This window comes from Zingiber officinale, chromosome 3B (genome assembly GCF_018446385.1).
Source record: "Zingiber officinale cultivar Zhangliang chromosome 3B, Zo_v1.1, whole genome shotgun sequence".
NCBI lineage: Eukaryota > Viridiplantae > Streptophyta > Magnoliopsida > Zingiberales > Zingiberaceae > Zingiber > Zingiber officinale.
Genome location: NC_055991.1, coordinates 120,479,970 through 120,493,523, shown reverse-complemented (window position 1 = coordinate 120,493,523; position 13,554 = coordinate 120,479,970). Strand labels below are relative to the sequence as shown.

The following is a 13,554-nucleotide window of genomic DNA, read 5'->3' as shown; positions in this document are numbered from 1 at the left end:
TATGTAGCCACGCCATTGCTCCCGTTCCTTCCCTACGGAAAGAGCCCGAACTGTCCCCTTCTCATGTAAATTAGTTTTCCTCAACAAAGTAAAGGAAATCTGAGTGTTCAAGCAAATGATCATAAATAATTCTCTAACCACCAGCTAGCAGAAGAACGAATCTCTCTCTGCGTCAAACATCGTAATTGAATAAATACATGAAAATCCAAACCAAACCTCAAACTACTGTTACAATTTGCCAACCAGCCTAATCATACGACCGAGCAAGGATCCGGCGCCAAGTAATGTCCTCAAACAAGAGGTATGGCAAACGATTCACTAGACCGGTGAGCAAATACATGCAACCAAATATACCCAAACTAATTGGTCTTTTTGTTGCCTTCCATCCTAGCTTCAGCCTCTTTAGTTGCGGCTGTATCACCAGATACTAAACTTTGGCTGATTTGGGTATCGTCTTCGCCACCAAAACCAAATTCATTCACTCGCTTCTTATCCACAGGGTAAATCCATCTCTGATAGACATATATGAAGAAGATAACATCTGCATGGCCAACGGGAATTGTTAGACATTAATAAATTTGTTTCTTGCTCGTACGTGGTACTGCAAGTCCACAGAATTCTTAAAGACAATAAAAGAAGTTATTTCAAAAAGCACCTACCATCTCGGAAAACAGATAGGCGATGCAACATGGGCATTTTAATTACAAATGCGAAAAGGTCGTCGATGATTGTGTTCAGGAACTTGTAAGTCATTTGCCGCCAAGGGAGATGCGCAACCGATTTCAGTTTATAGTTGATGAAAAGCTGTGGGCACATCATGATAAAGCCTGTCGATAGTATGCAATGGCCACATTAGTTGCACAAATAAACAAGGGAAAGAGATTTTCATCAACTAAACACAGAAATGAACCTAAACCAAGTTTTGATGTAAACCATATATTTTATTCTTTTCATCATCATCAAGCCGTCTGTCACAACAGTAAATTAACTAAATCCTTTACATGTCAAATTCTAACATTTTATAAATATGTAGAACCTTGGTGGCAAGAATTCCTTTGACAAAAAATAGCATTTATGCATAAGTTAATATCTGAAGGGATGAGGTAACAGAAATATCTCTTAGGTCATCACAGGAAATCAAATTCCAAAGGACTTCCTGATATTAAAACTAATAGTAAGTAATGAACAACAGGTCAACAACAATTTGCTCAGTTATAGATATGACCATCTCTTCAACGTGTATCTATTTTTATGCTGGATTAACTAAGCACCCTATTACATTTTCACATTACTACATTTCCGCGCGGTAGATCCATGAGGAGGTGGAACAAAAACCATATAAATAGCCATGTTGATGGGAAAGGGAAATTAATGACTGAACTGGCAATCACTGCATATATATATATATATATATATACAAGCAGGATCCTCCGGTCCGCAAATTGCGGACCAAGGATGGTCCCTTGTATGGGATTGGATGATTTAGATGGACTCTTCCTATTTACAGGTAGGATCCATCCAAATCACCCAATCCCATACAAGGGACCATCCTCTGGTCCACAATTTGCGGACTAGAGGATCCGCTCATATATATATATATATATATATAGAGAGAGAGAGAGAGAGAGAGAGAGTAAACGTAGCAATTTACAGAGTAAGATCAAGATATTGATAAACAAGATATCAAGAAAATCACAAGAATCAAAACCATATTTGCAATTCCAAAGCTAAACAATGAGTACACTGGAAAAGGAAAAATGAGTAATATAGTATCCACAGAAATAATCATTATTAGTAGATGTCTTGCCTAAAATACAATGGAGCAAATTCATTTGCATATTACGAAAGGAGAGGGAGAACTTACCAAACATGTACACACAGCTCGTTAGAGAAGAAAGTATCCAAGAATACCAGCTTTTATGCTGCTCATACATAAGTGAATAGATGGCAAAGCAAGCCACAAGGAAGAAAAGAACATAAGAGAGATACTTCATTGCAAGATCATCATACTCCTTCGTCTTATTCTTGGCATATGACTCGCGATCTCGGAGTTTCAACATGGGGATCCTTCCGCTTCTGTCTACCTGGTGTTGATGGTAATAGAAAATGTTGAGCACAATCTAAGGATATTAGGCGTGATAACTTGAACAAATTGTTAGGCCCTTTTACTTTTGCTCAACCAATTAGACTTGGAATGTTATTGGACTCTAATTATAAAGATAATGAAGATATTAACAACATTTAATAATGAAGCTTTTGAAACTGACTTATGAGATTTAGAAGGCTCATGTTCTCCACTGCAAGCTTATGAATGAGTCCTATTACTGTGATTTTTCATATAAAATATTTGCATGTTTGGCAAATATTTCATGGTATTATCACCATTGACTTGGTATTGTATCGAATGAATAACAATTTATTCTTTTCTTTTCTTTTTCTCTGAGTAATTCATGGTAATTGTACAACTTCCCGTTTATATTCTTTTGACTGTGATAACAATAGAAGATGGAACATACTTGATGGAACATACCTCAATGTGCATTGCTTTTCCTATTTTCCAGAACTCGATGCAGCAGCCGATACCAGAACTAGCAAGTATCATCCAAGAAGTTTCATTATCTAGGAGATAAAGGAAAACCACCAGCTGGCAAACAAAATTCACAATGACTGATTTTGCAGAGAGCCCTTCCATAGATTTGTTTTTATTCCAAAACTGAATATCTACAAGAAATGAAAATAATCTTATAATTATCCTGAAATTTTAGTCTTCGAATTTTTTGCAGTATCTTCTAGACTGGCATCTACTCATACCATTCTTGAAAGCCAAGAAATCAAAGACTGAATGTAGCAGAGATACAATCATTGTTACTCCGAGGAGGTATGGGTTTCCTTCTAAGAATACCCTCTGCAACACAAGATCAGATCACATATCAATACATTAAACCAACAACCAGACTAGATGGCCCAGTACAACAATTAGATATCTAATTAGGTTGATAACATAAAAACATTGAAAGTGGAAAATAAGGAAAAAAAGGGAAGAAATAAAGATACAAACCGACTTGTTTAAGTCAATTTAAACTTTATCAACTATAGCATAAAAGATTGTTCCAGTCTGATCCTCATTTTGTGTCTTTAGAATACAATAGAAAACAATTACACTCTATATGGCAAAGGTTTTAGTATGGTCACCATTCCTATATCAGCCTTGATCTAGATGAAAAGCGCAAGTTACCAACGATCCAATCACCTATGCTTTAAGAGCTGCTTTATGAGTAAGGGCTATTTCATCAAGGCAAGGCATAAGGAAAAGGATAATGAATAAAGTCAAAGCAGCAACAATTAAAAAAAATCAAATTCCAAAAGATTGTTCTATATAATATGTAGTAACTTATTCGCATGGAAATTATTATTTTGTTAAAGAAGGTGCACTATCACAGGGGTAGAAAATTCATAGGAAAGCAATGAATTATTGATTAATGTAACAGCTTGTATTTTCTGGTATTTCAATAGGTTCTTGCTACTACAATTCAGACCCTAACAAGATCCATGTGAATTATTTGCATAGCTGCGAAAGATCCAGATAGATTATTTGCATGGTTGGGAAAGATCCATGTAGGGCCCAGAATAACTTGGAAAGGTGCAAGCTGCTGGAGAAATAATTGAAAAACTATAATTTGTTGTCCATGCTATTTCTAGTTTATTACAATTAGTACAACAAGAATTTGAACTAAATCTAAGTGGGGGAAAACTGTAAAGGACTAAAAAAATATCAAATTTCTAAAGTAATTGCTTCAGATTAAAATCTTGGACCTTACCTTAAGTTCATCAGCCTCACCTTCAAGCATGCTACCATAACTACGATGAACCTGAAATGCCTGCTCAATCTGTAAAAAGAATTGCCACTTAGTCAAGCTAATGGGCCCTAGTTCTAGATTAAGAGGTACTTCCGTCATGCTGTCATTCAGTGGCATAAGCTTGTCCTTTAAAAGCCAAAATTCATTAAAGAAAACTGTAGGGAAGTAATTCCCTGTGGTTGGCTCCACATTTATATCTGCCATTTACATTAAGGAATATTAATCTAAAACTTACACCAACCAGAGCATGTTATGCTGAAATTCAGTATGCATTCTTTAATTACATGTCAGTATCCAAAAATGTGCAAAACAACGTAAGGCATTAATATGGTGGAGGAAATGTATTTTACTATTCAGAAAGACAAGTATAATTATGGTCTTGTTCAACTGAATTTGTATGGATACAATGAAATGTAACTGAACAGTCTCAAAGAGAAATTAGATTGATCTACAACACTGACTAGAAAGTTAGGGGACAAAATCCACTCTGTTCAGAGACCTTAAGAAATGAAGTATCACTATTGTTATACAAATATGATCCTTGGCCTATCGAACATCTAGTCATAAAGAAGAAAAAAAAAACATGATCATTACTGCTCAGTCTCATGCAGTGTAAGACACAATGCATGGTTTAACAAATAATGCAGAACTGACTGCAAAAAGAAAGAGTAGCTACCCGTTTAAGGTTTTGACCACCAGAGTGAACCAACCAGTTAAACCAGGAAGCAGAGCCCAAATCAGAACCAGGTTTGGCTCAAAACAAATTGATAACAGATCAAATCTGTGAAACCCAAGTCAAACCTGGGAGGCTGGATATGCTAACTTTAAAATATCTTTTGATCAATTTGGTTGCAGCTATAAATGAACCAGTGGCATGTCCAATTAAGTCACCAATTTAAAAAAAAAAATTGATTTCAGACAATTACGGTACTTCAAATTAAATTATTGGAACTTTAAAAATGCGGCATGAAAGGAAAATGGATCTTAAGATATGTAAAGTTGCAAACTATCATTGCAAAACATAACAATAGAAGGTTCAGCATTCATCAAAAATTCTGATAGGACGAAACTTGACTGCAATTGATACAAGAGTAAAAGGAAAAGAGGGGGGGGGGGGGGCTTGTTACATTCAAAAAAATTTCCACCAAATCTCCACGTAGTGTTAAAAAGTTCTACAAATCAAACATCTCAATAATCTTTAATTACTGAAAACATAGATCAAAACAGACAAAAAAAATAGTTAAACAATCAATTGAGTAACCACACAAGTATGTGAATTATACATCAAACCCTAAGTATTTGGATCTAGGATACAGTCAATGACATTTGCAGGGATGTTGTGAGGGTATCTGCAATCCAACAAAAAGATAAATAGATTACAAGAAGGCCAATGAGAAAACCACAAAAAGAAAAGATTACAATATACATATAAATATGAGAAACTCATATTAAGTACAAAGAAACAACTTGAGCTAATCTTACGAATCAATATATATCAGTCATCTACAATGCATACAAATCACTCTTATATGCCAGTACTTTACTTCTAGAAGGAGTTTTAAATGTGAATCAGATAAATAATTTAATTTTGAAGCTATCAACTTGTGATGCGTTGAGGGCTTGATTAAAATATTATAAACATACAAGATATGTAAATTCCCGTAATTTAATTGAGATATAGGTAAAAGAGGCTACTAGGGTTGATGACTTGATTAACCTAAAATCATCCCAAAACATAGCATCGGGGCCCTAATATCTATTAATAACCTGTTGATAAGTTGCTCCCAGTTCAGATCTGTGTGCCTACTCGATCCCACAAGCAACATCTGTGATACCCTGGTAGATTTTGCAGCCAAAATTAAAGCCGAGAGCACCATTGTAGACAAAATCTTTCTTTCTCAAGGGTCTTTTTTGTTGTTTGAATCGCCAGTGGATGGTGAGAATACTTGCAACAGTGATGATGGCAAGTACTTCCTTCGCATCTGAGTTACACAATCAAGGTGAGATCTCTCTCCTTCCTCTCTCATCCAGTGGATCAACCAGGAAAGAGATCTCACTTCTCTCACTTTTACAGATTTGCTGGGACACTATACTCTAACATCTTACCTGAGTTGAGCCTCTCAGTGTCAATGACACAACAATCTTCACCTGCAGAGGCATTGATTGACCTTATCACAATCACGAAGCCTTCCATCTATCACCTACAACAGAGATGTCACTGTGAAGGCTGTAAATTGTTTTGTCTTCCCTTGGCAGAACTGTAATTTTGGTTTGTGAGATCTTCACACAAAAATCTCGGTTTACAATTCTACTCTTCCAAAAGAATGATCAGACTGATAAACACCACTGTGTTGGTCTTCTTTGCAATAAGTCTTACAGTACTAGTGTTGCTATTAGTATACCAGTTTGTATTTGCATTTACTTCACTTGCAGACCACAGAGCGAACTACCTCAATCTGTGACATCCTTAATTCATGAACGTACTGTTACTATTTATCTAAAACATTCCTATGGGATAACGGAATTTCTAAACAGATGTATCCTAAGAATACTACCAAATTTCATTCTTAGCTCAAACCAAATATATAAATGATATTTCTTACAAAAGCAGATGTCCAACATCAAGATAATAGATGATTTTACATAACCTTTTATATTTCAATCTAAAATAAATAGTCTAAACACCTCGTTTGGACATGTATTACATCCAGCAACAAACCCATAGGTTTAGGGTTTGATCTCATGTATGGCATCTATATGCTCAACTTGGTCTTGCATATACATTATCTAAGAGAAAGAAAACGTTCCAAATATATTTATGTATATATTCAACATAAAATCATAAACAATACCCAATAACATCTTGTTTACAATAGTGAATGTTGTATTTTACTTTCTTGTGTGGAATGGTGATTGTTGGGAGTACCTTGTAAAATCATCAACAAGGTTGATGGTGATATTTGGTTTCCAGTATGAAACCCATTCAGCATCGACTTCATCCACAGCTTCAATTTCACTATCATGCTTCACCTGTAAAAATGCCATAAAAATATGGAAGCATGAGAAGAATAATGGACCAATGCAATTATTTATTCCACCGATGGATAAAAATTGAGCGTAGAATAGAAATGAGGCAAGTTGGAACTAAAATTATTTGAAAAACATATACTATAATTTGTGCATTGATGAAGCAACAATGGTATTGCAACAGAGAAATGAGTAGAACCTCAAGCATTGACTCTTCCCCTTCTGAATCTTTGGAACTTCCTAACAAGCTCCTCTTTTTATCAGATTTCGACTTTGGAAAAAAGGCCACAACAGCTGAACAAATTACAGAGATGATAGGTTTAGAAATGTAACATTACTGAGATCACAAAACAGAAATCTATAAACGCTGTATACTTACAATGGGTCCTCCTAAAGGTAGATAGTGGTTCATACTCTGGGTCATTAGGATCCGGAGGGTATCCTGATCGCGCAAAGAAAACATGAGCATACAAAGTTCCATTGTGTTTCACAGCCTATAAAATACAAATTGCATCAAGCTATCATTTAACCATAAGAATCCAGAATTAGAAATGTCTAATTATATTATAAGCCAAATTGCACCTCAGATGGATAATACTGCATAGACAAGGACCTAGTACTACTCTGACCCCAAACTGCGTATGGAATATTTGCCTCATGCCAAACAAGGGCATCTTCATCAGAGAAGTCATTGAAGTTCTCCTTCTCAGAAAGATAGAGCCACATGTCCTGGTCATTAGAGCAGCAGGGAAACAATTTTGTTATGTACCAGAGTCAAACAGATAAAATGCACCAAGAAAGAATCAAATTTGTATTACATCAAATTATGAAGCTTCTGCTAACAAGGAACGCTGATCAATCAAATAGACACTACAAGAGTCATTGAAAATAATATAATGAAGAAATTATTACCATGACTTGGATGCTCTAAAAAAAATCCTGTTGCATTATGCACATATACACCAAGCTACCAAACTAATCATTTGTTGTTTTGGACTAGAACAGGCTTTATAAACAAGTTGTCTCTACACAGTCTCCTTACAGAATCCACTACACTGACATGAAATTACGAGTTCCTTGCTTTTATTATCAAAGTATTTCATCTACAAGTCTTATAAATATTTCTATATCCTTCAGCGTAATATATCCTAACAGCTGGCATAATTTTCAACAGTCTTCACCTTTGTGAACATGCAACAGTAGAGTACTCACTAACCAATCTGTACTGGAAATAAATTGACCTTATGCAACAAAAGGAGGAGCAAAAATGGTCATTTAACACTGTCGCTCAATTATAAATCAGAATTTAAAGATAGACATATCAGTGACTAGTCATATGTGAAAGGTCATTTAATACTGTTGTTCAATTACAAATCAGAACTTGCAGAGGAACATATTTGATTTGCTACATTTGGAAATGACAAGCCTCAGTTGATACTACTTTTTCCCCACTGCGCAATAGATATAAGTATAGCTAAAAAGTCGTCAATTTGAAGTCACTAGGAATGAAATAGTGAAAAATACACGGCAATCAAGAGACCAGAAATGGCTACGCAGTAAGACATAAAGTTAACTGAGCTCTAAAATCATTAGGCAAGTTGGTGGTAGAAGTCCATTAACTAGATTCATCGTCATGTGTATTATAATAGTGATCACGCAAAAATCGATGATAGTATTTCCTTTCAAAAATAAAATAAAGTAAAAAATAATAATAATAGGTCAAAAAATAGTATCTTAAATTACCGCTCAAACAAATCTTCCTGTACACTATCAAGCCAAAACATCACTCATATACATATCTGTCGGTAATACAATCTTTAATCCATCTAAGGACCCCGACGCGCGATCAGATCTTCTGGTATGAAAGTAGAAAATGCAGGGTTTCATAAAGAAATACAACGGACCAAAGGCTCGCCCTTTTGGAATAGATTGGAGATAAGAAGAGAGGGCTCAACGGGCTTCTTCGGGCTGAAGAACTTCATGGCGAAATACCAGAACACAGCCATCCTCACAACTCCCGCTAGCGACTGCCTGAAACCCTGTTGCTGTTGTGCCTGCCTCGGCGCTGCCGCCGCTTCCGCCACAAGCGGCCGTTCTGCCGCTTGCGACATCGCTGCACCGGAGAATCCGATCCTAGACGGTGATCGAGGAATCAGAAAAGAGAAGGGAAGGGATGATATTTTTTATTTGCTTGCAGTGGCAAGGGATTTAAATAGATAGGGCAAGATGAACAACATTTTACCAGATCTCGTCTACCCAAAACACACTCGCCTTTGTCAGTGGATAATATGGCGGTCTTGGCTTGGGCCCCATTCGACTCTCAGAAAGGTAGTTATTCGGCCAAGTGACGCAGGAATACTATTGAAAGGAAAAAGAGTGGTGAATGTGCATTTGCTTTTAATGAGGCCAATTTGTGCGCATCGGGCACCTTCCCCCTTGCGATAATTTTTTGTATCTATTCAAGAAACCTTTCTTCTGATCGGCAATTTGGCAGAACGATAGAACAAGGATAACAAGAGACGTGGCATCCCTATTCGTTTTCTCACTCTAGGTGGTCTCCGTCGGGGTGAAATAATAATAATAATTTGATCCGATTTAATTCAAAATTTTAAAAGTATTATAATATTAATATATCAAGATGGCTAAAAAAACCAGACTCCGAGTTAAAAAACTATTTTTTTATTTATTATTAAACCAACATCTCATTCCATTTTATTTTATTTTCAAAAGTATTTTTATTTTCAGTATGATTATAATAATTATGCATTTCAATTTTTATTAATAATACTATATTATAATATGACAAAAGATGATAATTTTTACCTACTGAATAGCATACTTCCCTAAGAGTACGCCCCCACCAAAATTCTACCCCAAATTTATTACTCTTTTACCAACTACCAATCCGGACAGCTATGGGGACAATAATACCTAAAGAACTGTAACTGCTTTATGAACTTTTTATTATTAACTAATGCTAGATTATAGTTATTATAATATAAATATTTTATTTTTATCCATGCTAGTCTATATTATACGTTTGTAAATGCGATTTATACCTATTATAACTGCTTAACAAATATCAAATTATAACTATTACAACTATTAGCAATTACAATTTGTATGTGTTAAATTATGACTACATTTGGTAAGCAGATAATTCACCTTGTAATGTAGGTCAACACTATATAATCAGATTGATTAGATTATGAGATTATCATTTTATTAAAATTTAAATATCAAATATATCTATAATTCATTTTCGATATCAACTTATCACCGATGTTGCTTCCGTCGCCCCGCCTCTAGGCGCCACATTCGGCCGCCGCCTCCAAGTACCACTGCCGATGCCACCTCCAAACGTCGTCGGCCACCGCCGAGGCCGCTACCATCGTCGGTCACCGACGTCGCAGGATATTTTTATCTTTTAGACCCAAAATAAAAAAAATATAATCATCCTTATAATCAAATGTTACATAAATTATATTACCAAACATAATAATATAATCAAAATTATATTACATTATATTATAAAATTTATTACATTATAAACTTAATTATATTACCCTTAAATAAACGTAGCCTATGACTCTATCAGAAGTTAGTGAACAAATTCAAGCCAAGTGTGATTCTACAAGGAGTGCCAATCTTTGCCGACTTATAAAATCACACTTGGCTTGAATCCACATTTGGTCCTCTCCTCTTAGTTTTCTAGATATTCCAAATTTGATTCTAGCATTTCTCATGGAACTAGGAAAACTCTTCTTCTAGTTTTTTTTGGGGCTAACTTGAGTAGTTGAAATTCATAAATAACATATGCAAATCCCAGTGATCGTAGAAAGAAAACACTTATGTAACTTTAACATTTAATATTTATTTCAAAGGTTAGAAAGATAAGAAAGAGTCACTGTCTATACATCATTGCTCTTCTTGCGTTATGCCAGCCTTCATGCTAGTGTGTAAACACAACCCCACCGCCCCGGCATGGATAAGCAACAAGACATTCAATAAAGTAATCAAGTACAGACATTTTCTTCCCGTAGAATGAAAAATATATGCTGATTGTTGGGTGAAAAGCCGCTTGCGCTTCCGAACCGGGGAGAAGGTCGTCCATCTCCGAGATTAGTTGGGTGTGTGAGAGTCTGGATGTAGCTGGATTATCATAAAAACACACACACACACACAATTCTACCTCTTCTAACCAGCAAATCTCAGTTCCCTGCGTGATAAATTACCTTAATGAATGGGAAAGTTGGAACCGCCATCACATGGATGCATTGACAGAGATTGTGCTATTGATTGAAAGAACCATTTCTTACTTGTAATATCCAAAATCAATCATTAAACAGACCCATAAATTAGGAAAGAATATACCTATACATGTCCACTTATCTTCACCATTTGTCGTTGCAAGAACAGATTTCATTCTCGAAATGGTGAAGCAGCTTTGCTGCTTCATGGCAGAAGATGCATATTCTTAAGTTTTCCACAACTCAAGGGGGCTTTCTCTGGTGTACTCATGATATTCCCAAAGCGATTGCAAACTTTTCACTGTGGTACATCACTCCATTTTTCCTTCTCATCCTCTATATGGTGAAGTGCAGAATCTGTATTTGATTGGTACCCAAGCTCCCTCAGTTCCTTCTCGATACCAGCAAGAAAAGCATATATCTGCTCGAACTGAGGATGTGAGGTATCGCCAACCAAAAACTCATGAAGCCTGCTGTTTACCTCAATTGAACTACAACCGGGTGACTTGTGCACTTTTTTTCTGAACATGATGCCCCGGCATTTCTCTACATCGTCCCAACGTCTGGAAGATGCATATATGTTTGATAGGAGGACATAATTAGCTTCATCATTTGGATCCAACTCTAGCAGATGTTGGGTTACTTGTTCACTTACTTTACTGTCCCTATGAATGTGGCAAGCACGGAGCAAACTTCCCCAGACTATTGCATTAGGTCGAACTGGCATTGTCTCTAGTAGATGCAATGCATCTTTGAGAAAGCCCGCCCGCCCTAGAATGTCAACCATGCAACCATAGTGTTCGATCTGGGGTTCAACTCCATAAATATGAAGCATCTGAGAAAAATATTGTTTGCCCTCAGCTACAAACCCTGAATGACTGCATGCAGAGAGGAGCCCCACAAAGGTCACTCCATCTGGTTTAATTCTCTCTAGTCTGTTCATCTCAAGAAACGTTTCTATAGCTTGTTGACCGTAACCATTTGTCCCAAGTCCTGCAATGACAGAATTCCAACAGAAAATGTTTCTGATAGGCATCCCATGAAAGACAGACAGAGCAGTCTCCACATCCCCACATTTGAAGTACATGACTACGAGGGCATTGCCTAATACCAAATCAATTTTCAGTCTGTGGTTCTGAATGTAGGCATGGATCCATCTGCCCATGTGCAAAGCACCCAAGTGGGCACAGGCCGACAGCAGGCTAGCCATGGTTATCTCTGTAGGCTTCACATTCTCCATCTGCATCAACTGAAACATAGTGATTGCCATTCCAAATTCTCTATGATGTGAATATCCAGAGATCAAAGTGTTCCATGTCACTGCGTCCTTCAATGCCCCCATTTGATCGAACAGCTCGCGAGCCTTAACCAAATTCCCCATCTTACAGTAGCCATCGATCATCGCGTTCCAAGAGACGACATCCTTGATCGGATTCCAGTCAAACAATTGACGAGCAGAATCAAGGTAGCCCAGCTTGCAGTAGCAAGTGATCATTGAGCTCCAGGATGCTGAGCTTCGCTCGCACATCTGGTCAAAGAGTGTCCGAGCGTCCTCCGCCAGCCCATGGCAGCTCAGAGCGGCGATCATAGCATTGTGGGCGATCACGTCCTTACCAGGCATTTCGGCGAACACTTTTTTCGCGGAAGGCAGGTCACCGCATTTCGAGTAATAGGCGAGCAGCCCTGTCATGAGAACGTGGTCTGGTGCGAGACCCGAAGTGAGAATCTGGCAATGGATGACCCTTCCGAAGACGTCACTAGCTTCGGGGAGAGCGGCGCAGCGGGGAAGCAGCAGGGTGAGGATGGCCCAGTCGGGGAGGCGGTCTTGATGGTCCACGGCGTGGCAGAGGAGGAGGAGGAGGGAGCGGGCGTGGGGATGGTGGTGGGATATGGAGCGTAGGAAGTGGCTCCATAGAGAGGAAGGGCGGAAGGCGGAGAAGTGGCGGAGGAGAAGCGACGTGTGGGAGACAGGGCGAGAGCGGGCGAAGCGAGAGAGGAAGTCCGGGAGGAAATGGAGGAGAGAGTAGGGAGGAGAAGGGTGGACGATGAGGAGGGTTTGGAACTGGAGGAGTTCTTTATGGGTGAAAGACGGCGCACTTCGGAGGCGGCGGAGTGAGATAGCAAGGGAACAGAGCCGGGGCGGGGTCATAAGAATGAGAGCAGCCTTTCACACAGTTCGATATTTTATGATAAAATATTTTTTTTATTTTTTTATTAAATTCGTAAAAATGCTGTGTAAATTATATCACAAGTAAAATAAGCACAAATATAAATGTGTCAAAAGGTAAATTATTCATTCCATTACTCTCCCTAATTTTTTTTTATACTAATATAGATAAATTATAGATGATCAGTAATTATTAGTACAGAAGTCGAAATAGGAGAGAATGCTTGTTAGGACATGCTGAGTTTTGTTGTTA

General features: G+C 37.4%; 2 protein-coding genes across 4 annotated transcripts; both read right to left on the bottom strand.

Annotated features, from left to right (window-relative positions):
* Positions 1 to 89: 89 nt before the first annotated feature.
* LOC121967482 (cleft lip and palate transmembrane protein 1 homolog) lies at positions 90 to 9,079 on the bottom strand. Of its 2 annotated transcripts, none has more exons than XM_042517744.1 (12): positions 8,789 to 9,079; positions 7,467 to 7,613; positions 7,264 to 7,378; positions 7,084 to 7,178; positions 6,784 to 6,887; positions 5,172 to 5,206; positions 3,819 to 4,054; positions 2,812 to 2,905; positions 2,531 to 2,721; positions 1,865 to 2,084; positions 660 to 827; positions 90 to 541 (listed from the first exon to the last, which is right to left on the bottom strand). In XM_042517744.1, the coding sequence occupies exons 1-12, from the start codon at positions 8,993 to 8,995 to the stop codon at positions 360 to 362; spliced, it is 1,794 nt and encodes a 597-aa protein (XP_042373678.1). In that variant the 5' UTR covers positions 8,996 to 9,079; the 3' UTR covers positions 90 to 359. The 2 variants fall into 2 exon arrangements, with proteins under 2 accessions (XP_042373678.1, XP_042373679.1); XM_042517745.1 differs by lacking the exon at positions 8,789 to 9,079 and adding an exon at positions 8,628 to 8,776.
* Positions 9,080 to 10,782: 1,703 nt separating this feature from the next.
* LOC121967481 (pentatricopeptide repeat-containing protein At5g56310-like) lies at positions 10,783 to 13,299 on the bottom strand. Of its 2 annotated transcripts, none has more exons than XM_042517742.1 (2): positions 11,259 to 13,299; positions 10,783 to 11,176 (listed from the first exon to the last, which is right to left on the bottom strand). In XM_042517742.1, the coding sequence occupies exon 1, from the start codon at positions 13,281 to 13,283 to the stop codon at positions 11,433 to 11,435; it is 1,851 nt and encodes a 616-aa protein (XP_042373676.1). In that variant the 5' UTR covers positions 13,284 to 13,299; the 3' UTR covers positions 10,783 to 11,176; positions 11,259 to 11,432. The 2 variants fall into 2 exon arrangements, with proteins under 2 accessions (XP_042373676.1, XP_042373677.1); XM_042517743.1 differs by having other exon boundaries at positions 10,783 to 11,103.
* Between the last annotated feature and the right edge of the window lie 255 nt (positions 13,300 to 13,554).